This window comes from Ambystoma mexicanum, chromosome 9 (genome assembly GCF_040938575.1).
Source record: "Ambystoma mexicanum isolate Mex_15411 chromosome 9, UKY_AmexF1_1, whole genome shotgun sequence".
Lineage (NCBI taxonomy): Eukaryota > Metazoa > Chordata > Amphibia > Caudata > Ambystomatidae > Ambystoma > Ambystoma mexicanum.
Window position 1 is genome coordinate 795,070,269 of NC_090931.1, and position 25,104 is coordinate 795,095,372.

Sequence of the window (25,104 nt, forward strand, 5' to 3'; positions counted from 1 at the left end):
GCCCTAGGGTCAGTGGTTCTGCGCTATACAAATCGCAAATAAATAAATAATAAATAAATAAATGTTTCAGAATAAACCACAGCAATATTGGTTAATCTTTCAAACACTGAAGGATTATACATATATTAAAAAGGACATGTAGACCTTACATTATTAGAGCCCAAAATAGGGTTGTCAAGCGCGGATCACCAAGGGGCCGAAGGATGCCACCAGTCCTGAGTCCATGTCAAGTTCAATTTCACATCGTTGAGCATGAAGATGACTTTGACCCCCGAGGGGGGCGCAGAGAATTGAGCGAGGGGCATTGGAGCCGAAGTATCCTCACCAAAGGGAAATGTACATTTTTGTCCTGAAATGTATCTTTTATTTCAAGCCATGCCCCAGTCGTGTTCCTGATTTCTTTGTGGAATGCTTGAATTGTACCTTTGTTGTCGCGCCTTGGCCTGGTACTTGTACTGCTGAACCCGCTGCTTGTAAGAGAAAGTATTTCTCATTAATGCTCTCGTTTCGAACACCTTCACAATCGGTTATTCTGCCTTCAAGATACACGCTCCTTAGCTCACCCCTCACCCCCCTTCCACGCTGTTTCAGGTACATAAGGATCTGTTTCCTTTTCAAATGCAATATCCTTTTCTTTTTCTCAGCACAACTTTGAATTTGTCTGGAAGAAAGAGTTTCCTTTGAACAGAATGTATTTTTCTGTGCCAGTGTGTAGCCTTGGACTTTTCATGAAGAAACGGTTTTCTTTCAATTCGAATTTCTGCTGCTTTGTGGGTACATCTTTAACCTTCCAGGCTGCAGTGACTGATCGCTCTTTCAGTGGCATTGCCTCTTAAGGCAATATTACATTTCCAATCTCTCTTTTTACAGAAGTGCAGACATGTCCTATCCTCCTAGGTTTTGTTCTCCTTGCTAATCGCCATATTCCCATGGAGCCCTCTCAAGGATAGGGTGATGGAGCTGGACTTCTGTTCTCCTAGTTCCTTGGAGTCAGGTGGTGTTGGTACAGGCACTGGAGCTTTAGGGGTCATCCGTGCTGGTATTAGAGCGCACGCAGTGCTGCTTTCCAAACCTCTGTCTAAACTTGTGTGTGCAGGCACGGATCCAACGTCTCTGTATTTCAGCCTCAAGATCAAGCAAAGGAAAGAGCCTCACTCTAACCCACTTTACAGTCCAAGATCCAAGATGGCCGCCATGCTATACAGATGCAGCCTGGGTGCTTGTAAATTGGTGTTCCCTAACACATGACCGTAAATGTGTTTGAAGCAGATCTTTTCTATTGATTATGCTTGCCCAACGCTCCAAGTTCAATAAGCTAAACCTTCTCGTTCAATGCCTTTTCGAGTCTTTCACGGCTCACTTGAACCCAATGTTTTCACTGTCAATTCTAGCTTTTTTGCAAAGCCAGTAATAATTCCGACACTATATGGGAAGGGACGGAAACATCAGCACTAACACAATTGTCCAACTTCTAACAAGGAAATATAAAAAATGTCCAAGCGAATTATTGAAAACGAACATAATTGAAGCTATTTACATTTACTGGAAATGATTGGAAAGCACATCATATCAGATGGCATCTGAACCACAGTATGATATGCAATCGCTGCATGGCTTCTAGAGCACGAACGCGAACCATGGAACCTAACTGATGGGAGGGATTTATGAGGGGATGAATGGTATACAGTTATTTCATCAGACTGAATACTCAGTGATACTGCACATTCGATATTGACGATGGGCTCATCATTTTCTCCGAGTTAGAACACGAATATCATTGAACACAAGAGATCATTAAAGTGTGTTTCGAAAACCGCGACACAGTCGGTAACTACCAAGCTCTGCCAACCTGTGGACGTCATCAGTGGTTTAAGCAGCGCTGGCACATTCTCACAGGAAGCTCAAAATCCAGATCCTTCCAGTAACACTGATTCAATGATAATAAATCCTCCTGAAAAATCAGTGTGGATGGTTTTACTAAATTGTCCAAAAAAGGTCTGAGAACCCGATTACAAAATTTTGACCCAAGTGCAATGACAAGACCTCCCTGATCCAAGCACTGATGCTGACATTGGTGTCAAGTCTTTGGATTAGGGAAGCCCGGGGATAGTGACCTGATGATATGGGGACTATTTAGATGCCTACAGACAACTGTGATCATAACTATCTCTAGAAGCCTTTATTTGACTCTATTGTGGAATATTAAATTGACGTTGACATCATGTACATCAAATGGACAGAGAATGGAGCGATTGGTGATTGTACTATTTTAAATATCCTGTCACTAGTGGGGGGAGGGTCGCCATCCTGTCATCCACCAACATACTTCAGGATTAGGATAAAGCACGGCCGGTCTTTGCAGAAGGCTGTGCAGGCTGCTGCCTGACGTGCCAGCCTCTAGGGGGCGCCAAGCGGAGCAAGACACACACACTGCATCATGATGCTTTTATGCTTTAGCATCATTTAATGGCATAAAGTAGTACATAAACCGTGTACCGCGGTAACATTATTTATGTAAAATAGAAATAAAAGGAACTACTTGAATTTGAAATCAGACTCAGTCTAAGAGGAGAGCACTGTCTAACTCACTGCATGATGCCTGGGCCCTAGCTGCTGCTACCCAGCAAAGCAGCCAGGCTAGCACCACGTGCTTGAGTTTATGTTGGTGGCAAAAAGCAACATTTGTTGTTTATCAGTCTGGGCCTGGCCAGGCCTGACTGCACCTGCCTCATCCTCGGTGCATGCGCTGCAACAGGTGAATTGATTATGGGCTGGCTGACATACCAGCGTCCTGGGACCAAGAGCCCCATGCGGTAGGGCATAAATCCCCAATGACCTATGGGAAATGTAACGCTATTCATGCCAAGCTGGGTGAGACTGGGGCAGAGCCAAACAGAGGTCAGGCACACCAGGAGTGTGAACACTCTGCCCCAGCCCTGCTGACCTGTCTGCTGGGCCATCCCTATCTGTACACGACAGGCTGTTTGGTGCAGAGAGGGCTGCAGGAATGCAGCGCCGCAGCGGGATTCTTGCATTCTGCCTTGTGTGAGGTTATGAATGTCACCTGAATTTAGAACTTTCTGATTAAGTTTCACGAAGTTAGACTGCTCAAGAGGTAGAGAGATAGCAAGGCAATATGAGGTAATTTACCAGTAAGGGTGCTTTTTAATTAGGCCGACAGTTTTAGCAGGGTATGTACACTGTTAGGTGTATGAGCACTTATTGTGTGGGTGTGTATTTGTGTAGTGCTGTTGGATTTATGGACTATGGGCTGGGGAGTTCCAACTAGGTTTGCTTCCAGAATCTCATAGTTGGTAGGGTTTGTACCTTAGATTGATTCTTGGTGTGTTTATGCGTAGTGTAGCTAGCCCCTAGTCAAGTGTAGTGGTGTTGGTTATGTTGGAGGAGCATTAAGGGGGGAAATGGGTTAGTAAGTTGGTTTTGGTGAAGCCTCTGGTGTGAGTCTTCTGTAGCCGCTTAATGGTATCTACCAACGTTCTTGGTTGTGATTCGTCAGCCCATCCTGCCTCCTCTCTAGGTTGGGGGCTGACTTCCCTGCATGTTGTGCTGGCAGGTGGATGGTTGTACCTAGTGTGTTCTTGGTTACTCGTCCAGGTTAGACGTGTCCATTGGGTATGGACCTGTTGTCCAGTTGGTTGCTGAAAAGGTGCGCAGCAGGAGTTATGAAGATATAGGGGAGAGGTGCTGAGCCAGACGGCTCTAGTTATGGGTGGGCAGGTTAAGGTGGCCCTAGTTGTGTCTGGGCAGGTAGGCGTGGTGCTTGGGTTGTAATGGTTACCTGTCTGAGTTTCCTTGGAGTTTAATTGCGCGTAGGTGTTTTCTCTAAATGTGTCTGTTGATTGGGCGGCCTTCTCTTCATTGACCACTCTAGTTCTTGTGCATGGCTCGGTGGGGCGGGAGGAAGGGGGGTACAGTGCTATGTTCCTCTAAGCTATTGCTCCTGTTATCTGTGACTGTGTCCCTTAGTGTATTTCTCTTGGTCCGGCATGTTATTGCTGTCAATGTCCCTTTGCGGTTGTCATTGTTTTTTGAATAACCCGGTTTGAGTCGTTTCCTGAAGGTGATGTGGTCTTCTGTGGTTCTAATTTCTTTGGTCATGGTGTTCCAAAGGTTGGCAATTAGACGCGAGAACACTGCTCCTCCGAATGTCCTTTTCTCATATTATTTTGCCTCTATTTGTACCTCTTCGCTAGATTTGATGTCCCTTCTTGGCTGATAGGAATTCGCTGGAGGAATTCAGCTCCTTGTCTGTGTAAGGCTTTTTGGGCGATGCAACGTGCTTTGACTTTAATGCGTTTTTTAATGGTAGCGAGTGCAGGCTTTTCTGAGCTGGAGTGGTGTGATCTCTTCTGTTTCATATCATTAGAATCCTCTCTGTGGTGTTTTGTACCCTCTGTAGTTTCTTGGTGACTCTTTCCGGCATTCCTAGGTAGAGGCTGTTTGCGTAATCAATTCTTGTAAGTATCAGGGATATGATTATGAGGGTTCAGTGAGGAAAGGAGAGGTATGGGAGTAGTCCTCTGAGTAGTCTTGGGAGGTACAAGCATTTTTTGGTGATTGTGTTGATTTGCGGCTCCAGAGCTAGTCCGTTGTCCATGAGTATTCTTAGGTTATTTACTACGTTGGACCATCATTTCATGGGTTGTGGCGTAGAGTCACAAGGGGACTATTTACAGCATAATAAATACTGGGTTCGCTCTTTCCTCACCAGACAACAACCCAGGAATGGCAAACGATACCTGGCAGAGGAAGTGCTATATCCCCTGTGGATTGTGAATTCCATACTCCTCATGAATCACGTCACAGCGGGAGGCTGCAGCGCGCAGTAAGGCGCCAGCCTTTGGGCTCTGTGTCTGCAGGGCAAAGAATACGTGCACCATGCCAAGCTTGCGTCCTAATTGTATATTATGGTGCAGCTGTTGAAAATCCTTTGCCACAAAAAAGACCGTTTCTTGGTAGAAAACGCTGTATATTTCATGTGTTCATTTCTGGGTCTGCTACTGTGAGTGATTGGGCAGGCGTGTGGGGGGGAGGAATTTAGAAGGGGGGTGAAAGCTGATAATTCCACGTTACCTAGTGATGAGGGTCCACAGCAGAACAGTAGGGTTAGGTGAGAAGAAGCACGATGAAAGCTGCAAAAAACTCCTTTCTGTTATTATGACGTGAGTTTATAGTTCGTTTTTTCAAATGTAAAAATCCTGAAGTAGCGAGTGATTATAATTAGAGCGCCATTAAATACTGACACCTGCACGCCATTACAGCTGGAGTGGCCCCATTTCCTCTAAACGTTCACGTGGTGCTTAGGAAAGATGGTACGAAGAAATGATCAGTTAACACAGGGGTGGCAAGACTTCCCGCCTGGCAAATGCTCACCCTTTTTGTTGCACGGTAGAAATGAGTGATGCCTTTTTTCTGAAATGTTTGCTTCCTTCAGTCAGGATCGTCCCTTGTGTCGCTGGCAGGGAATTGGAAGTGGGGTGGAAATGAGTTGACACTAGCACAGCCACACGTTGCTGCAGTAGTTCTAAACGTGTATCCCCAGTTGTCATGGGAAATGGAGCCTGTATAGCTTAGTGGATTGAGCACGAGTTACATTGATGTGTGTGAAAAAGTTAATTGAGTTTTTTAAAAGAACCACCATAATTTATAACTGCTTACAACCAATCTAAACGTTGTTTGAAGTTATAAAAGTGATTTAGTAAACGTGGACCTTCATTTATATAATAAAACGACTTTTTACCAACCTATGCTATTTTCTAGTTTTGTTGGGGTTCATGCGCCTGACATTCTGCTCTGTAGGGACCATGTAGCGTATCGCTTTTTGAATTTTCAGAGGACAACTCCGCTTTCATGCTGCAGAGTTGGGAAACATTTAGGGGTGGACTGGCCTATTGGGAACTGTGGAGATTTTCCGGTATGCCTCTGCACCCTGGCCCTCTTCTGTGTGGTAACCTATTTTATTTTCAACTCTTCACATTCATAGGAAAAGGGTTGGGCTTGCTAAAAATGTGTAATATGAGGCCACTTTGAACATTATTTCCAGGGCCTATTTTGGTTCCCATTCCACCCCTGGAAACATTAGTAGTTCTCTCATGGGCGTAGTTCTAGGGGGGGCAGGGGTGTTTGTCCACCCAACTTTCATTGCACACCATGTTGTCCCCATTCATTTGGCTGGGGCACCTTTTCTTCAGATGTAATGCCCCCCGCCCCCAACATTTTCAGCAAAGTTACTCCACTGAGTTCTCTTGAGTTAGGGAATAATAAATCGTATTTTAAAAACTCAAAGAGAAAGAGAAAATTCTGTTTGTTTCCAAACTTGATTCTTAATTAACTGGCAATTCAACAGCTATCTCCTACTAGCTTTGAACTGCTAGGTGTATTCAAGGAAGACAGTGGGATTCCCCAGGGTAGAAGTACGCAGCTTTTGCTTCTGGGCCCTTGAAGGGAAGCACCCATTTCCTGTGAACCTGGTTGATTAAAGTATAAGATAGAGGTGTCTGGTTATAATCTTCTCTAACAAAATTGCCAGGAGATATTGAGAGGGAAATATGAATGAGGTTCCAGCATGTCTATGGGCCTCATTACACGGAAGGCGGTAACCATGGCACTATTAGTAATTTACCGATCCTGCCCAGGTGAATGGCGGAATTACCGCCCCATTCCAAGGTTGGCGGGGCGGTAATTCCCCATTCACCATTTGCCCTTCCCCATTCCCATTTAAGCCCCCATAGGGCTCAATGGGAATGGGGAAGGCGGCAATTACGGTACCGCAAATTGCGGTACCGTTCTTGCTTCCAAGGTCCCTTTGCGGGTCCCGTCTTTAACGGCTGGTAAAACCAGTCGTTAAGGTAGGGACCAGCAAAGGGACCTCGTAGTAGGGCGGTAAGGGATTACCGGCACCGGTGCCCTTACCAGAGCCGGTAATCCCTTACCGCCATCCTTGTAATGAGGTAAATCATCATTTATTATCTTCTTCAAACAAAGGAAAATGTCGGGGGAAGTGGAGGGAGAAAATCCTGGCCTGCACCCACAAATACTATATTTCACTCATTTACAATCTTTTATACCTTCACAGGCACAAGTAATCAGTGCTAATCAAAGTTCATCTTTACTTTTGGAGAAAAGCGCATTTTTCTGCTTTTGATCAAACGACACATGAATGGAACTGGCAGCAGAGGCAGTCAAAGTGGGCGTGGCTCATATAAGAGGGCAAATTAATTTAAAACTCTGCTTTTAATGGCTGGAGAACACTACTGTGCCTGCGTTGTAGACCTGTAAGCTCAGTTTTAATCGCAACATCCATTCGAGGTCAGATGCAATGGCAATCCCGACTCCTTGCTTGTGTGTTTATTGTATTGGTAATTATTTGTCTTCATTTGGAGGGATAATCTGAGCTGAGCAAGATGAGGGTGTGCAATGCTACCTATATTTTAGGGATTACCGCATTTTGTATTATTGGTTTTACATCTCCCATTCCTGATAGTATTGCGGCCTGTGACCTTTTATTTATTTCTATAACGTTTTGAGAATGCTGAGGGCGTTCGTGCCTACGTGACCAGAGCAAAGGGCGCTTGTATGGTTTTTCTGAAATATACCTGTAGATGGGATAGGATTTGCAAGGGTGCATTACAAGGTCGGAACATTTTTATTTCTAGAATGACCGAATATGACCATTAAAGCTCAAGAATTCTAAAAATGAATATCCTTTTATTTTTATAAATTTATTTTTAAACACCATGTCCGCCATTTTAAAAATCTAAACGAGTCCCTATTGAACGTTCTGCGCATTAAATTGAAAGAAGATGGCCGTAAGAAAGGCTTGCCTTGTCAGTCCCTTTGGGGGTCTCCCTGCATATATTTAATTTCCAAAAAAGAAGGTCTGCCTTAGCGCCCCCTTTCACTACAGGAAGATACAGCTATCCAACTTGTGGGGGCGGTGTCCTTTCAAGCTCCACCTTTTGGGAGGTACAAATCAGAGGGATTTGCTCTCTCAATAAGGCTTTATTTACTGCATGTAGTAAATACTGCCTGGTCCATAATTGTGAGAGTGGTGAACTGTGACGAATCAAATGTTGGGGCACCAGTTTTCCAGGGATGAATATCGGTTTCTAAACCATCAAGCAGCCCAACACCTCTATTGCACCAGAAGGGATCAAAACCGATTGGAAATACAGCAAATTATTAACCTCCTTGTCCAATTTTGGTAACATGGATGGAACAGCAGGCTTGTCTTCGAAAGGTCGTGGATCGTTCATTAGTTGCAACAAATCGAAAATACAATTATTACCCAATGATAAAAGGGACTGCCCAGTCCAGGTTGTATAAAGTTATCTACTTTATTATTATCCCAACAGGCAGTTCTAGCACACTACGAAATACAACCCACCCTGTAAAGGAATGCAGAGGACAGACCGTTTCAAAGAAGGAAAAAGGGATGCACTATGGATACTGACAGGTGGGTGGTCGGTATTGTAAATAATCACAATAGTTCAAGGACACTTGGTTTCAGCACAAAAGGAGCAATGGGTCATAAAATGTCACTAGTGGCCTTCGGAGAAGAACCAGGGGTACAGAACCACAATGTACCTTGTGCTTGTAGATGTTCTTGGTGCTCGACATGGTCGAGCCAGTTTCAAGGTGTTTTGCAGCTTCTGTTACAGAGTTCAAGATGGGAGACAGCTGCAGGTATTAGGCGTAAGGCAGTTCGTCGAGTGAAGCTGGACGGACAGCTGTAGACTGGCCGACAGAGCGGCTCAGGGTCAGGAATCATTGTCTCAGTGCTGGTCGGCGGTTCTGAAGCACTGGTTAAGGTATCTTGGATGGATTTAGCGACTGCGGTGTAACAACAGTCAGTGGTGCAGTCGGTTGCAGCTCGAGGGGCTCAACTGGTTCAAAAATGTCGTTTAAGTCATATGTTGCTAGATGCTTGTTGATGCACTCCTCCTAGCTTCTTAACTGGGCTTGTGCCGTCCTTTAAAGCGGATGGCCCAAAGATGAGGTGAGTGTTGCAGGCATCTGCCTTGTCCTTGGTTTGGTTCAGAGACTAGCAGGGCACACTGTGTGCTGAATGAGTACTGGTTCTGGAGCTGCATAAAGATCCTCTGGATTCGGTATCTCCATATGTTGCCTGGGAGATGTTTAGGGGAGGGATCCTGCCTCACTCTTGGAGGTCCTGGCCTTCCTTCAATGGCGGAAGAAGTAAGGCAGACTGTACCTTCAGCCAGGGTCCAATGATGAGTTTTTTCTTCTGCTTCTGGTGAAGCCTTCACATGATATGCCAAAAGAGGGGCTTAGCCCTCTTTTAAAGCCAAATGGACCACAGGTATTGGCGTAGGAAAAGCCTACCTTAATGAACCAATCCCGGGTGCCCACCAACAATCACCTGTATGCGTGACATCATAGCCAGAGTGCTTTGCAACAGAAAAGGTAAAGGGCTGAAAACATGTAATACTAAATCCCACCCATCTTCTTGTCTTTTGGTCGATCAAAGGGTCCCTCTCATTAACAAAACTCTCTGTGGTTCCTGATTAAAGAAGCAGGTCTCTGTTGAAACTGCAGTGAGACCAGACTTTCTGGCTCTTGTCAAACCACATGCCTGGCTTCAAGTTGACACAGTGCCTATTAAAAAGGTGTTGGGGTTTCCTGTCTCCTTTGCTAGCCTCTGCAGCCAGGCCACATGTAATTAGTATGTGAATGGTGGCATCTGCTACAGGGCTCAACAAAAGGACAGGGTGGATCCATGGAGCCTTTGTTAGATAGTTAGGCTTGTCATAGCAAGGGTAAGGTGTGGCCCTCCTCCTTTTTGAGATGCATTGTGTACACCTCCTGTCAGATTCCAACTAAATATGACAGGGGGACAGCACCTGTAGGCTATGTCCACCCAGAGTACACAGGTCTATGAGTATGTCATGCGGTGAGCAGAGGAAAATGTGTGTGGATTAGCCCCACGCATTTTCCAGAGGTTGATCTACCATCATTCAATTTCATTTAAAATGTCTAAAAATCCCAGGGGAGCGCACACCCACCGTGCGGATGGTCCAATTCCTCACATGAACATAGGCAGTTTTTGAAATACTGCCTGTTTTTACTACCACCTCCTTGCTAGTAATGAGGCCTGTAGTGTGCCCCACCCCCTCTTCCAGTTAGGAAAAGCTCCCTGTTTGCGAGAGGAACATAGATGCTGCGCTTGACATTCATCAGAGACCTATTACTGCTGAGGTGATCACCACCCCCGCAACATTTCTACCTATTGGTATGATGTAGCTCGTTATCAGTTGTAAATAGAGAGAAGACAGAAGTAAAGAAAATGTTACAAACCTATGGTCAGTGGCACTCATCATCCGTACGCATTTTGTTTTTGGCAGTACCAGACCGCTGACCTTTCCCAATTTACCGATAGCCAAGAACAAAGTACTTCTGGATGGTTTGGCGTGTGATATCCAGAGTCGGGGGTGGTGAGTACAGTGGAGGGTGACATCAGGATGGAGTGGCCATGAGGGATGGCTTGTGCACCTCATGGTCTCACACACTTGTTAAATGCCAGATTGGTAAAGGAGGGCCTAACTGTACCAGCGTTGCAACGGGTAACATACACTGTCCCTTTTAGGTGGACCTACTATATATGGATGATATCTAGTCCAATTTATGTTTGAAAACCTATGAAAGCAGAAACAATTTTTGCATTATCAAAATGTTACATATTTTATTAATTTATGCTAATTGGCTCCACTCGGAGAAGTGTGAAGAAATTATGGGCAATTATAAGAGCATGAACTAAAATGAAAATTAAATATTCATTCCCTCTATTATTACATTCGCTCTAGCCCATTTCGTAGACACACACATTGTCAAGATTAGAATCAAAAAGACTTTTTAAAGACACATTTCAGAGTTTGTTGCGTTTTCCTCAAGTGGATCATTTATAATTCTATCTGTCATTATTACTCAATATGAGACTTCAGACTTTTATATGTAATCAGCGTAATGGTACCACCAGGGTGGCAGGCGCAATAGTGCTTACACCATAAAGTTGATCGCAGAACCCAGGCAGGTGGAACTGAAAGACCACCATTCTCTACCGAAGCATAGGGTTCTAATTTTTGGGGAGCTGGGAGCTATTTAGCTCCTGCATGTAGCCAAGAAGAGCCTGGTTACCTTGGCACCAACAGATACCAGGGGCTACTTTACTGATGCCAAACAAACACACCTATGTGAATGTAACTCTGTGCATTTGGGACAATCTATAAATAAACATTAGGACACAGCTAATTGAGCAAAAGGGGTCATAATAAATAAGCAGAATGTTAAGTTTGCATCTTATGTTGAAGTTAGATTTGCGGAAACGCTATGTACTAGTTCCCGGTTCCCCAGTGATAGCTTCTGCTCAGTGGTTAATGCCAGATACCCAAAAGCTGCTTTTAGCTCCTGCTTATCAAATGTTAATTTCAACCCCTGAAGGCATGTCCATGCAGAAAACTACCTGACCCTAGTATGTACACCTGAAAGCTGGCAATGTGGAAACTGCAGCGAGTAGGCTCTCGCCTACGCCGTTCCTATTGCCCACGGCGGCACTGCTTAGGTGTTTGGGCAGCCATTGCCTTTTGCGTGTGACTTCCTATCCTGATTACTTCTCACTTGTAACAGGTTATCCAGAACAACCGCATTTACCAACTGATACCACCAGAAGCGTGCAGTGGTGGGTTAGGAGTCACAGGACTTAAGAGGAGTGAGAGGTGAAAGGGTATGGTACAACATGAAACTGAGATCCTAATGTCAAAATGGTCTCTAGAATGGATGGCATGGGCCCATTGAGATGCCAGTGAATCGTAGTGGAGTTCCTAATCTCAAAACAATGATTAAGTGTTTTCTAGGGATACTTGCACACAGTGTTTTAAATGGAAAAAAAAGACGTGCAGGTACTCACCAAGCTACGAAGCTGGACATTCCGGTGCACCGCTTTTGGTATCAGGCATTTCAGCATGTCATCTTAGGCACAGCTCCCTTTTTGGCACACCCTGTTGTTTGCAGTCAATGCCCAGTGAGATTCAATTATGTGCCAAGGAGCACACACTTTGGTAAAGCAGTGTATCTGAGATCCTTTCACACAAACTTCCAGTTTGTTGTTATGCATGGTTGTGCAGTAGCACTGTATGTGCGTGTCTATGCACGGAATGGGATTATCTTAATAAACAACCTTGGATCAAATGACCGGACAGACTCAAAGAATATCGCAAAGTACTACTTTATTGTCAGTTCAATAAAATTCCCTTGCTGATGTCCCTGTCTACCCACTGAACCTACAGGACCAGGCTCCTGCATGACCAGTTGCCCTTGTACTGTCTCTGGGCCTCCCAACCACTTAGGGACTGTATCTACAACCCTACAGTCCCCTGACTAACTGCACTTATGAGCCACCTCCCTGGCAGCACTTATGAATTCCTTTGCACTCTCTCCTCCCCCAACTGGCACTTCTTGCTCTCCCTCCCCTCCTCACTTGCACGATCTGAATGACACAAGGCCTAGTAAGATCTTTGTTTTGTCCTCTTTTGTCTTCCCTTACTTGTCTTGCTGGGCCTAGAAACACTTGTGTACCAGCACGTTATAAATGACTTATCATATCATACCATATCATAGGGCAATCTGGTGTTCACACACTCGCAATTACATTACAGGTACACAAAGGCTTTATACTCCAATGTACGTCAGCTATGATGTCATCCTACATTACAAATAATAAAACCTATCGGGTTTAGGGACTAGTTAGGGGAACATGTCTACTTATAGGGCCTCATTACAACCCAGGCGTTAAGGGGTTAACGGCGCCGTAAAAGGTGTTGGCGCCGTTAAACCCTTAACGCCTGATTACGAGGTCCCTTTGTGGGTTGCACTTTAACACCTGCTTTTAGCAGGCGTTAAAAACCAACCCGCAAAGGAACCTAGGAGCTAATTACGGCACCGTAATTTACGGTGCCGTAATTAGCGCCTTCCCCATTCCCATTGAGCACAATGGGCCAAAAATGGGAATGGGGAAGGGGCCATGGTGAATGGGGAATTACCGCCCCGCCAACCTTGGAATGGGGCGGTAATTCCCCCATTCACCATGGCGGACCCCGGCATGGACCATGGTGCTAATAGCACCATGGTTTAGCGCTGGGGTCGTAATGAGGCCCATAGAGTCTATAAGTGTTATTAACTTTATTGACTGCCCCTTTTCTAGTAGGCAAGCCTCCAACTTTCCTCTAACTACGTATAATACAAATTACAGCAGCATAACAGTAACGGATTGGCTCATGCAACATTGTATGCCCATTGTTGCATAGGCCCCCGTGATAGTTTGGCATCTTCTGCCAACCTTGGACACTCGGCTCGCTAGCAGCACATAAGCAAAATGAAATTCAGGTGCAGAGAACAATGTCAGACTACTGCCCACTTGTCCATTTAGTTATATCATCTCTCATCAGCTAAGCCTTCAGCCAAGACTTTTCCTTTGCACTTGACCTAGCTGGATATTCTCTTCTCTGGAACTTTAAGGGGAGTTAAGCTACATCGTTATCTTCGGCCAGGGCTTATGAATAAGCCTTGTTTTCTAGCCTTGCACTGCATGTGAAGAGCCCATGTTTTTGGCCATTTTGCCTTTTATTTAGTACTATTTTATTTTTATTAGCATACGGTTTCCAAGTGAAACCTTTCAGCTACATTTATAACCAATACATATGTAAAATTATCATGAAAACAAGAGGAAAAAGAAAAAAAGAAAAATGAGAGTAAGTGAATAAGAAACAAAGTACTGCACTTTCTCTATACATTTTAGTCATTAGCAGTTAACTCCTTCTGTATCTGAACAGATCCCGTTGGTTGCTTAGCTGTTACATCAATTCTCTCAAATATGATCGTGACACGATCCAGTAAAGCAAATGTCACAGAGATCCTGGACCCTTGCATCAGCTGGGACCAGATGTCCCTCTCTGTTAATGTATAGTAGTCTAAGAAGAATGTTCTTATCAGGTTGGATCTAACGTCCTCAATTCCCAGACAGTTAATGATCAAGTGGTGTAGAGATTCTAGCGGATGACTGCAAAGTCTGCAACGATAATCCCTGCAATCCTCCAGTTTCCTGACCTCAAGCAGCTCCTTTGTTGGGAGCAGATTTAAGCGTATTCTCAAGAATTGGGAACAAGCTTTATCCGATGGAAATGTTGTCATGTAACATAGAGTTATTCCTCTCCTTCTAATATCCATGCAATGTTTCCAATACAGTTTATACTCAGTTACAGCCCTCAATGTGTCGATCCAGTCCTGATTGTAGAGTGCCTTCTTCACGTTCTCAAGGTTGTCTTTTAGTGAGTTGTTGTTCCAGCTGATGCTATTTAAGATTCTTATGAATTTGGAGCTCCATTCTTCCAGTGGTCGGTCACTTCTGGTGTAAATGACTTGATTCAATAATGTAAATCCTCCTTCATGTGGCGGTATAAGGCATTTTCGATCGAAAGGTTAGAGTCTTCCAGCCTGTTTGTGTGTATAAAGACATTAGACCAAGCTCTCTTCTGATAATAGCCACAGGCATAGATTTTGGTATACATAGGACATAGCTCCAAAATATGCCCTCTAAGATGGACCAAATTTTCCAGGACAGCGATAGCTAATATGGGGGATACTTTCATATGGTAGAAAGTGAGGACTGGAGTGGGGTGGGCAAAAATTTGCAATATCGTGATTTAATGCTCTTTGCCTGTACAGTCAGGCATTTCGTCTTCCTTCTCAGCTTCTCTTCACGATGTACGTCAACTGAGCTGTCATTTATTGATATTCCCAGGTAAATCATCTGGGTTATCAGCAGTATTTTTGCTCCTTCGATAAACTAGCTACAGCCTTTTGCCTTCTCGCCAATATTTTCTCTCAAATATCAGGACACTGGACTTAAGTGGGTTTATCCTCAAGTCATTAGCCACCAAATACATAGCAAGTGTGTTGAGTTGACGTTGCAGACCGATGGGAGTTTCATCCATGATAACTACATCATCTGCATATAACAATCTGTTAACCGGTGTTCCGGCTATGCTAGAAGGAAAACACTGTATGCCTGTAAATGTCTCTTCCATGTCAGCAGTATAAAGATTGAAAATTGCAGGTGCTAAGCGGCAACCTTGTTTTAGACCAGTTGCTGGAACAATGGCATCAGTTAGGTCCCCCGCTTTATTCAATTTTATGTGAATTGTAGTGGTTGTATGCAGACTCTTAATGGCTTCCAGGATGTCCCTGGGACAACCCCATGTGTCTAGTTTGGTCCACAGAATTTGACGATTTACAGAGTCAAAGGCCTGCGAAAGGTCCACTGAGGCCAGGTACAATTTCTTGCTGTTCTTTAGTCTAGTTCTTGTTTTCAGTAAGTTTATTAGAAAAAAGTTCACAGGTGTTCCAATGCCTTTTTCAAAGCCGGACTGCCAGGGGTCACAATGTTTGGTTTTCTTGAGAAAGGCAGTCAGGTGTTTCAAGACTAGAGCTGCAAATATTTTCCCGATAACGTCCAGGAGGATGATAGGTCTATAGTTTCCTGTTAAGAACCTAAAACGCTTCTTAATAACGGGAACTATTATCAAGGTCATCCAGGATACCGGTATATTCCTGTGTAGTTTTATCAAGGCAAAGAGATCAAACATGAAAGATGCCCATTCCTCTGGGTTTTTCTTAGTTAGACTGTCTGGTCCTGCAGCTCTGGAAGTGCGTGAGAGTTTTATCAAGTCCAAGATGTCTTCCCTGCTTGTTTCAAAGGATCAGGAACAGAGTGACAAATCTCGTCTGTCTGTATTGGCTTCTGATTTGTTTGAAAAGAGGGCCCTAAAATGGATAATCCAGTCTCCCGCAGACACAAGGTTTGCTAGCAGGGATTGTTGTGGCGCCTCCATAGAGTTGAGGATTCTCCATATCTCACAAGAATTTTTGGTGGCTACTAACTGTAGAATGCATTCTGCGTCCTTCTGGATTATCGTGTGCTTATGCTGTTTTAGCCAGTTTTTGTAGTTTCGGTTGCATTTTTTAAGTTCATCCCAGGTTTTCAAGGATGGCCTTCCTTTCAGTGCCGTTTTTAGTTTGTTCAAATTTTTATTTCTTACAGCCACGGCCATGTCAAAGTTGTGCTGATGGCGAAAGCCAGTTGACTTGCCTTTGTTGTGATTTTCCATGTATAGGCACAGGTAGCTCGGATAGTCAAGGTCCACCCTCAATGGAGACGTGTCGAAAGCCTCTCTAAGGGCAGTTATGATGCCCGTCGTCAGTCTGACCTGTTTCTGCCTGGTTGTACTGCAAGGTCTTTTGGGCTAAGTTGTACACCGCTGTATTTAAAACCTTCAATCCGCAGTTTCAGAATGTTGTGATCACTCATACTAGTGAATTCAACTACTAAGTCCTTTAAATGTGATTTGGAGCTGCCTGAAACAAAGATGTAGTCAAGGATCTACTCCTCAAGACCTCTCTTCAAAGTCATGCTGGGAGGGGAATCTCACATCGTACAGGCATTTAGGATCTCAATATTTCTCATACCTAGTTCCTTTCTCCAGTTCAAACCGCGTAGCGCAGCATTGTCAAGATCTGGCGCTGGATTTGCCAGCAAGACTAGGTTGCTGCTGAAGCAGTGGATGTTGAGGTCTCCACAAATGATTATTTTTAAGTCTGGCCTTGAGTCTCTTACGTCGTCGATCTCATTCATCACCTGATCAATAAAGTTCTTGGCCATCTCAGATTTAGTATTCCAGAAGAGGTTGCAGATTAACGATCCTCCTGTGTGCCTACCATATGAAGTTTTCCTGTCAAGCAAGGCAATTTGGATAAGGGGAGTCACGTTTTTCACCCAGGTTGCCTTTAGGCCACTGTCGTTATTTAATAAGAAAAGTAAGCTTGCCGAAGGTGGACCCTTCTGGCCCTTGGTAGCCGGGTTTAAGTAGGATGAGAAACCCTTGAGTATGGGTGTCTCTCTTAGCCAAGTTTCCTGCAGACAGACCATGTCAAAAGTTTCATAAGGCATATTCCCTTCTCCAAACAAGTGTCTAAACCACCTAGTATTCCAGCAACCAAGGGTGAGGTCCTTCAATGACTCATTTCCCCCAATCTTTGGGCATTAGGAGTTTAATGCTAGCACACCTGGAATCCACCCCCATCTATCCTCTTGTCCCTTTAAGTGTTTGTCTTGGTAAGATTCCTGATGTCCTTTCGATTAGAGTTTTCTACAACTATCCTAAGGTTCTTTAATGGTGTCGGGAAGTTGTATCTGTTCCTGTTGGCAGGTATAGTTGTCAAGTGGTGGGTATCTTTCTGCGGGGGTCTTCTCTGTTCATATCGACAGTCTCCAATATGTGTGAATCTGTTTCTCTTAGTGAAAATCCCATGAGAGTCAATTGTGAGATTTCCCTTACAAGCAATTGTTTTGTTTCTTTTGAAGTAAGGTACAATACCACCTTGTCTTTCCTCCGTTCGTCAGGAAATTCAATCAGGTCGATGTCCTTGGAATTAATCGAGGTTAGCACAGGGACGCTGTGGAGTAGCCTCAAGATGTTGGCTCTGTTTAGTGTCAGGGTCCTTTATGTGCCGAATTCTTTCAAGTTTCATCTTGATCTTGCAATCACTTCTCATTTCTGGTTCTCGGATCCTATGGTCTATTCGAAGTGTCTTCTTGTCTTTTTTAGGGATTTCTTTATCACCCCAAAGAGCGTGTCTATTTAGAATTCGGCTTTTTTGTTCAAGTGTTTTAAAGCCAAGGTTCTGGCTCTTCTGCTGGATGTCCCTCTTATTTACTTGATTGGTTTGGTCATATGTACCTGGGAGGTTACTTTTACCCTTTCTCAGAGCCGTGTGGCCACAGATCCCGGTTGAATGGGTGCAGTGTTGGTGTCTTTGGTCATCTGCTGCTCTAAAACATCCTCTTGTTCGTCGCTGCTTTCAGTGTCTGCCACCACAATGGGCTGACCTCTCATACAATGGCTTGATCCCAGTACGACAAAGCATTCTACCAGTGTGTCTTTCATTGGGTCAGTCGTTGGAAAGACCTCATCCCATTCATGTGACTAAGTTGAGAGATTCATTAACTCGTCAAAACCAATGTAATCTTCCTTTGGTGGAAAGTTGCTGCAGCCTTTCTGATGCATCGTAGGCTGCGTTTTAGTCGGAGAGCTTTGAGAAATTCCCTCAAGTGACATACCTGTGTCATATTCGTCCATTGAGTTGCCTATTGAGATTCCCCTACGCGTTTCAAGCTTTTTGTTTCTTGTAGAGAAACCTATAAGGTCTGATGGAGCCTCAGTATCCCTTAGGTTCTTCACTAGCTCTAGTTTTCTTTTCTGTTTGAGGAGTGATATCTCTGATGTAGAAATTGGTTGTGTCTGTGACTCATTCCTTAAAGTGATGTTTCTTGTGGTTGTGGACCTGCTAATTTCACTTGTGTTTTGTGATGAGTCTAAGGGTTTTCTGAATATTGCAGAATTTCTAGCAGAGGGAAAATCATAGACAAGCGCGGTGATGGATTCCATCTCATGTTCAGGTGTAGTAGTCCTTATAGTATTTCCCTTTGGGTATCCAGGTATAGTTGAGTCATTTTTGAGGGTTGCTACGTTTGTATTTCTTCTTATTGATACCAGATTGTTTCTGTCTTCTTTATCATGCGGTTTGGGTCTATTAGCCTCCCCCGCCTTAATGTTGACAGTGTGGACTTCCGTGATTTTAGCTTCTTTGTCCATTCCAGCTTGAGTAGAAATGTCATTTGTGTCCTGAACAAACAGCAGAGTGGCCCTCTGGTTTATTAACGTAGAGGCCTTTCTGTTTTCCTTTTCTTTAATAATAGGCTCAAGGATATTCCTTAGGAAAGATGTTATGTGGTGAAGGCTTTTATCCTCATTCCCTTGTAGGGCCGAGATGAATCCTTCAACAAAGATCATCTTTGAGTGAAGCATGGCCTGTAAGGTACTTTGGTCTTTTAATTGGTCAGCCACCCCTTCATACAACTTCATGAAATGTGCCATTGTCAGGGAAAAGGCTGCAATCATGTTTGCATCTATGGACAGAGTTTTTGCTGTTTTCTTCTCCATTTGTGCAGCGACTAGGTCTAGCAACAGGTCTTCGTCTATTAGCGGGTTGGTTTCAGCTATGTTAGAGTCCTCTATGCGAGACGTCAGCCAGCGACGTTTAGTAGCCTGGATCGGCCGACCTGCCGAACTTGGATAAGGCAAGCCAATCCCAAGCGGTGCATCGACCTTTGGCATTCCTTTTGATCCGGGTATATCCCCTATGTTTATCTCTTTTCCCGGTGAGACGGTTTGAAGTTCTTCCGGGTCCTGGTCTGTCGGCCTAGTCTGAAAGCCACCTACTGGTGTATTTGGTTTATGCCCCTTTTCATACTCCCCTCCCTCTAGTTGGTCAATTTACTGTTCTGGTGCTTGCTTCCATCGTTGTTTGTGCTGTCCGTGGATCATTGTTAGGATAACTCATAGGTTGTTCGTAGTGATCTATGCACTCCTGAATGCCGATTTATGGGATGTTAATAGATGACATGAGGGAATCTTTGGCCTGGGCGGGGAGTTCAGTTAGTTGAAGAGTGTTGTTTTGTTCTGAGGTGCGAAAAGTTCCTTTTGGTGGCAAGGCCAGCTTAGGCCGTACATAAAGGAAGCATTGTTTAGCCTGAGAGATGGCCGAAGTGAGGCCTCTTGGTTTCCAAGTAGCGGAGCCCAGCGCATAGCAGGACTGCTTCCTTGGCTTGAATTGTTTAGAGGCTCCAAAGTTGTAAGGTTTCAATTGTATATCTATAGTCCCCCTTGCTTCCTTCTCAGGTTGGGTTGTCCCAGTCGTCAAGGGCATAGTTGGATGATTTCCAACTACTCCGGTATCTGAGTCTGTTAAACAATTTTGCCTTTCCTCTGGCAGGTGTGAAAACTCAGGACTACTGGTGTTTGTGTTTCCTGGTGCTTTTCCCAACCAGTCGGGGAAATTGTAGTCCCGAGGACTCTCCAGGATGTTCCAAGATGAGCTTGTCTTTGCAATGATCTCAACCCGTATAACTAATAGGCATGTGGTTGGTGCCTCCGTCATAGGTGGGGCATGTTGTTCCAGCGATTTCTTCTGGTCGACATCAGTATCAGCATTGGTTATATCACTGGGAATCACCGGTTTATTAGGGGGCGTTACATTGGGACACTGCTTAGTAGTGAGTGTTTCCTCTTTCCCCCTCTCCCGGCCGCTGTCCTTCATTTTTAAAGAGCCCATGTGGATCAAAGGGCTAAAGCCCCACAGTCTCTGCATGGTAGATACAACAGTTTACTTCACCAGAGGGAGCACAGGGGATCCGGTAGGTAGGGTGGCACTATTCGGTGCTATTAAGTGCGACTTGCAGTGATAGTTACTAGATGCTGTTGTACTGAACTGCCAAAGGCAATTAAAGAAAACAGTTCGACCACAGGGCTTACCGCCATTCAGCCCACAGCCAGTCCAGTGCTATGAGCCCTGAACGTGGCTTCCAAGCAGCTCCTAACAAAAATGTATAGTTACAAGTGTGGTGCATGTTTGCAGTGAAAAAAGTTCTTCCAGTAACTCAAGGGAAATCCACGCGAGAATGCACACAATCTGTGAAGTCTCAAGCTATGGGCTTCTCAAGCTACACTCCCACGAGTACAATTTTCAACCACAAAGAGTCTTACCGGCACTGTTGTTGTAAGCAGTAGAAATAACAGGAGACGAAAAAGAAGCGGGGAGTGGAGGAGGAGTGTCCGCGGGCCAGTCTGGCCACCCGCCAAACACCAAACACACTGCAGCACATCACTGCGCTCCGTGCTAGAAAGAGGTTTATAAGCACTTGTGCTGTCTCTGCCCCCACAGTGATGAAAACATCTGAAAGACTTCAGAAAGGCACGGGGCACTCCACGTATTAGCAGTATGTTTTCCTTGGACTCCAAAAGCACTGCTGCGCTCCATGCTAGAAAGAGGTTTATAAGGGCATGTGCTGTCTCTGCCCCACAGTGATGAAAACAGCTGAAAGACTTAAGAAAGGCACAGGGCACTCCACGTAGTAGCAGTATGTTTTCTTCATACTCCAAAAGCACTGCTGTGCTCCACGCTAGAAAGAGGTTTATAAGGGCGTGTGCTGTCTCTGCCCCACAGTGATAAAAACAGCTGAAAGACTTAAGAAAGGCACGGGGCACTCCACGTAGTAGCAGTATGTTTTCCTCATACTCCAAAAGCACTGCTGTGCTCTGTGCTAGAAAGAGGTTTATAAGCGCTTGTGCTGTCTCTGCCCCACAGTGATGAAAAACGCTGAAAGACTTCAGAAAGGCACAGGGCACTCCACGTAGTGGCAGTATGTTTTCATCGGACTCCAAAAGCACCTGATTGATTTGATTATTTCAGGTGTCACTACCCTCTTTGGCTTTTAGAGGCTTAGTTGCTCTGTCTCACATAGGCTTTTCTGCATCTTTCATTGTCAATACTTGGCACTTGTAAATGTTTGCTCATTTACCTAATCTAAGAGAAATATGTCCTGCGTACATTGCTTATCCTTGGTAACTCCCTTTATTCCCTTTGGTAGCTTCTCGCTGTGGCATCTTTGATCTCTGGCCAACAGCTATTCTTTGTTCATGCACAAATTTGTATTTCCAGCCTCTCTCAGCTCTGCAGCTCTGGTCTCTCTCCTTCAAGCTCTTTGCTTACCATCATTGAGAGCTGGCGTCCATTTTTCCAACGTGCCCACTTTATCCATGTTATGTTTTATACTGCAGCAAGCTTCTATATTACTCGTCTACCTTGCCTTTTTGCGTAAATGCATTTGTCACTCATCTGGTTACTTATGTTCTTTGTATATATGATTTCATCTTACTTGTACATATGTTACGTTGCTTCTTCAGTTATATCGTCATTCTTTAAGTATTCTTATATCATTTCGGTGCCTCATTGTATCTTATGACATCATTTTGCACCTGTCAGATTTTCTTTACAGTTCTTCGATATTCAGTATTGCCTTCAACTCTCCTGCCACCACTTGTGTGCGAGGGTACATTCGGTACGGTTGTCTGAGTGCATAACGTCTCTCATACACGCGATGCAGTATTGGCATGATACCTGGTTTCATGCACAGTGTCTTCCTGTCTTTCATCCAGTATGACGAAGGTGAGGGGGCGGAGCCTATCAGTGACGTACACGTCTGCTCCTCTACATTGTGTTAAGAAAGTTTGAATATCTATATTAAATGGGACTTTCTTTTTTGTGTATCAAACCCGCAGATATTATAGCTGTCAACTAAGTTTTATAAGGGGTGGGGGGTTATTATTGCTCTGTTTCATTGCCTAATAATAAATTTGGTAGGTAACTGGACCTGTGTGCGAGTTTTCAGTTGAAAACTTTCCAGTGCAACTCCAATTATTTAAACATTTATATATTAGAATAGGCATTGCTAATAACAAAGAAACATCTTTAAAAAGTAATTTCCCAGGCTTTCCAAATCAATCTCTGCTCCATCGCAGACCCCAATGGTAACAGGTGAAGCCCATTTAGCAAAACCGTTTTCTGCACCTAGTGTGCTGAGAGCACAGCAGATGCATGTTTGTCTCTCCTTTTGTTCTGCAGAGTGGGCCCTAAAGGAGTCATTATGGGCACTATGGCTGGTGTAGAGAAGAGGAGGGGGGAAGGGCGAGGGAGCTGCTTTCCCCAGCAAAGCCTGCAGAAGCTTAGTCCTTTACATCACGATAAAGTGAAATAAAGCTTTCATACCTGTACTCTCTTTCAGGCGCTGAGAAGTGCAGGTACTCAAATGCTCACTAATAAGAAGTGCGGGTACTGAGGGCCAGGTAGGGACCGGCCCCTTTAAAGCACTGCTTGCATATTTCCCATGGCATTTCCCCAACATAGCTTGATAGCTTTAAAGGCTGGCACTTGTCTTGCATTGCTGCTCATTGAAGGAGTCCTGCCATGTCACACATTCAGTGATTGCCAGGGTGCGCCATCCGATGCATGTAGGCAATCTCGAAGGATTGCTGTGATGCTGTAAACCTTGGTGTGAGGGGGTGCCTCCTCTGCTGATCCCTGATAGGTGCCTCGCCTTCCTGGTCCTGCTGAGACTCTTACGCCCATTCTGGCCCTTCCTCTGAATGAAGTCCTGTGTGCTTAGTGCCCTTGGAGAAACACGCCATCGTGCCAACCTCTCTGCGCCCTCAGGAGGTAGGGAGCAATGCATGCCTGCAGCCACTTAGCACTATAACGTACATGTGCGCGAGGAAGGCCCAACAGAATGTTCACCTCTGAAACATATGAAGTAAAAACAAAGCACCATTTACAGCAAGGCCTTCCCTAGAAGCCAACAGGGTGGGGAATAGCTTCTACCCGCCTTTGCGCTGGCAGAATCAGAAAATACAGTGTGCAGTTCTGACTCGTGGCACTTACTTGCAATCCAGCAGTGTATATGAAACATTTCCATTGTATAAACTATCACAGGCTCTATACTGGTTATGCCACGTTCTGCCTTGGACACAACCACAAGCGCCTCGATGCCCGTGGGCTGCTAGTGCGCTTTACAAATCTAAAAAATAAAATAAAAATAAATGAAATAAATCGAACGTCGCTAAAACCTTAACTCCCCCAATCATTTTGGAGTGTTGTTAATGTGCTCATATTTTTCAATTTGTGTATATTTTGTGTGCTTAAGTATGTGAATGTTAGGTCTTGTTTGGTGTGAAATATTGTAAGGAGATATGTTTTTGTGAGATAGTTATGTGTGTACGTTTGGGTGTATGCTTTTGTATCGTTCAATGGAATGTGTATATTAGGCCTATTATATGGTTTAGAATGTCTTGTATGTTTGGTGTGGTTCTTGGTGTGTTTGTGTAAGTTGCATAGGTGTGCATATGTGCTGATTTCACTTGTTTACTTGTGACAAGTGAGGGGAAATCAGGTTACTGCCTATAAAAGGTTAACATCTCACACTCCCATATGAGTTTGTAATGGTAAGATCCCCACTGCCCGCAGCAGACACTGAACCAACACACAAAGGATCTGTGTTCTTACTGCCCACACATGCAAAGGTTACAACCCCATACCCAGCTCTCTCTATAATATCTAGTTTTATATAGTGCTACAAACTCACAGGTGTCTAAGCGCTAAAATAATAGTTGCAATTATTATCCCAGAGCATGGAACTCAATGCATTGACCTCAAAAGGATGAAATGCGGAGTCGGCCCTGTCGGGATTCGAACCTGCATCAGCAGACTGTACACTGATGTCTGCTGTGCTATCTGACCAGCCGTAGAAGAACGCCCATTGTGCATGACCAGACCACCTGAATATATGGATGTTGGGGAAGATCTCTCAGTAAGCATCCTTGTGGTCCAACCTTTTGGAGGCACCCAATATGAGGAAGAGTTTTGAGCGCACAGAGAGCTCCCAGAACGTTCTGTGGGGCGCCCTGTAAAAGCTCGTCCATAGCAGAGCACACATTCAATTGGGGACACCCCAACTCACAAACACAAAACATAGACACGACTCCTCCCACACAATCATGGCTGTTGGGGACAACGTTGCCCTGGAAATGTTTTCCAAAGTGACCAGGGAACCCACTTAAAAGAGGTCCATGGTGTAGAGGCCCACCGGGAAATCTCCAGAGTTCCCCGAAGGCCAGTCCACCCCTGACCACCCACTATTGATTTCCCATGCAGGGATTGTCACACAGATAGAGGACACAGCTGCCACATATGAGACCGCTGCCAGCGCCAAGAAGCTGTGTAAATGGCAGACCTTGCGCTTTATTAATACAAAATAGCCTTCAGGTAGCGCTGCCGTCCACATGTATCGATTGCGCGGGCCTTTCTCTAATGCGCACTGTCGCTCGCTAGAGCCACCTCCGACAATCTTTTTAAACAGCCCCAATACAACACCGCCGTGGGGAACTTTTCTCTGGGGGCGTACCTGCGCAAAGCCCTCTAGGCTAACATCAGGCTAGACTTTCACCTCCTCCACTTTGAACAATGGGGAAAGACTCTGTTTAGTTTGAGAAATTGCTCTCTCCCCAGCCATTGTAGTAAAATAGTTATCAAGAAGCGGTTTCCCCCCCATTGTATGCTAGATAA

At 44.6% G+C, this 25,104-nt stretch overlaps 1 protein-coding gene across 2 annotated transcripts in view; it reads left to right on the top strand.

The window, feature by feature from the left end:
* Positions 1-25,104, top strand: part of C9H3orf70 (chromosome 9 C3orf70 homolog) — a 167,841-nt gene that overhangs the window by 113,604 nt on the left and 29,133 nt on the right. Inside the window, exon 1 of one of the 2 annotated variants that reach the window (XM_069615743.1) lies at positions 8,382-8,476. The exons of the other annotated variant lie outside the window; for it this stretch is intronic. Within the exon in view, the coding sequence (XP_069471844.1) occupies positions 8,419-8,476 (58 nt within the window). The 5' untranslated portion in view covers positions 8,382-8,418. Of the gene's footprint in view, positions 1-8,381; positions 8,477-25,104 lie in introns of those variants that run through there. 2 annotated transcript variants of the gene reach the window in all.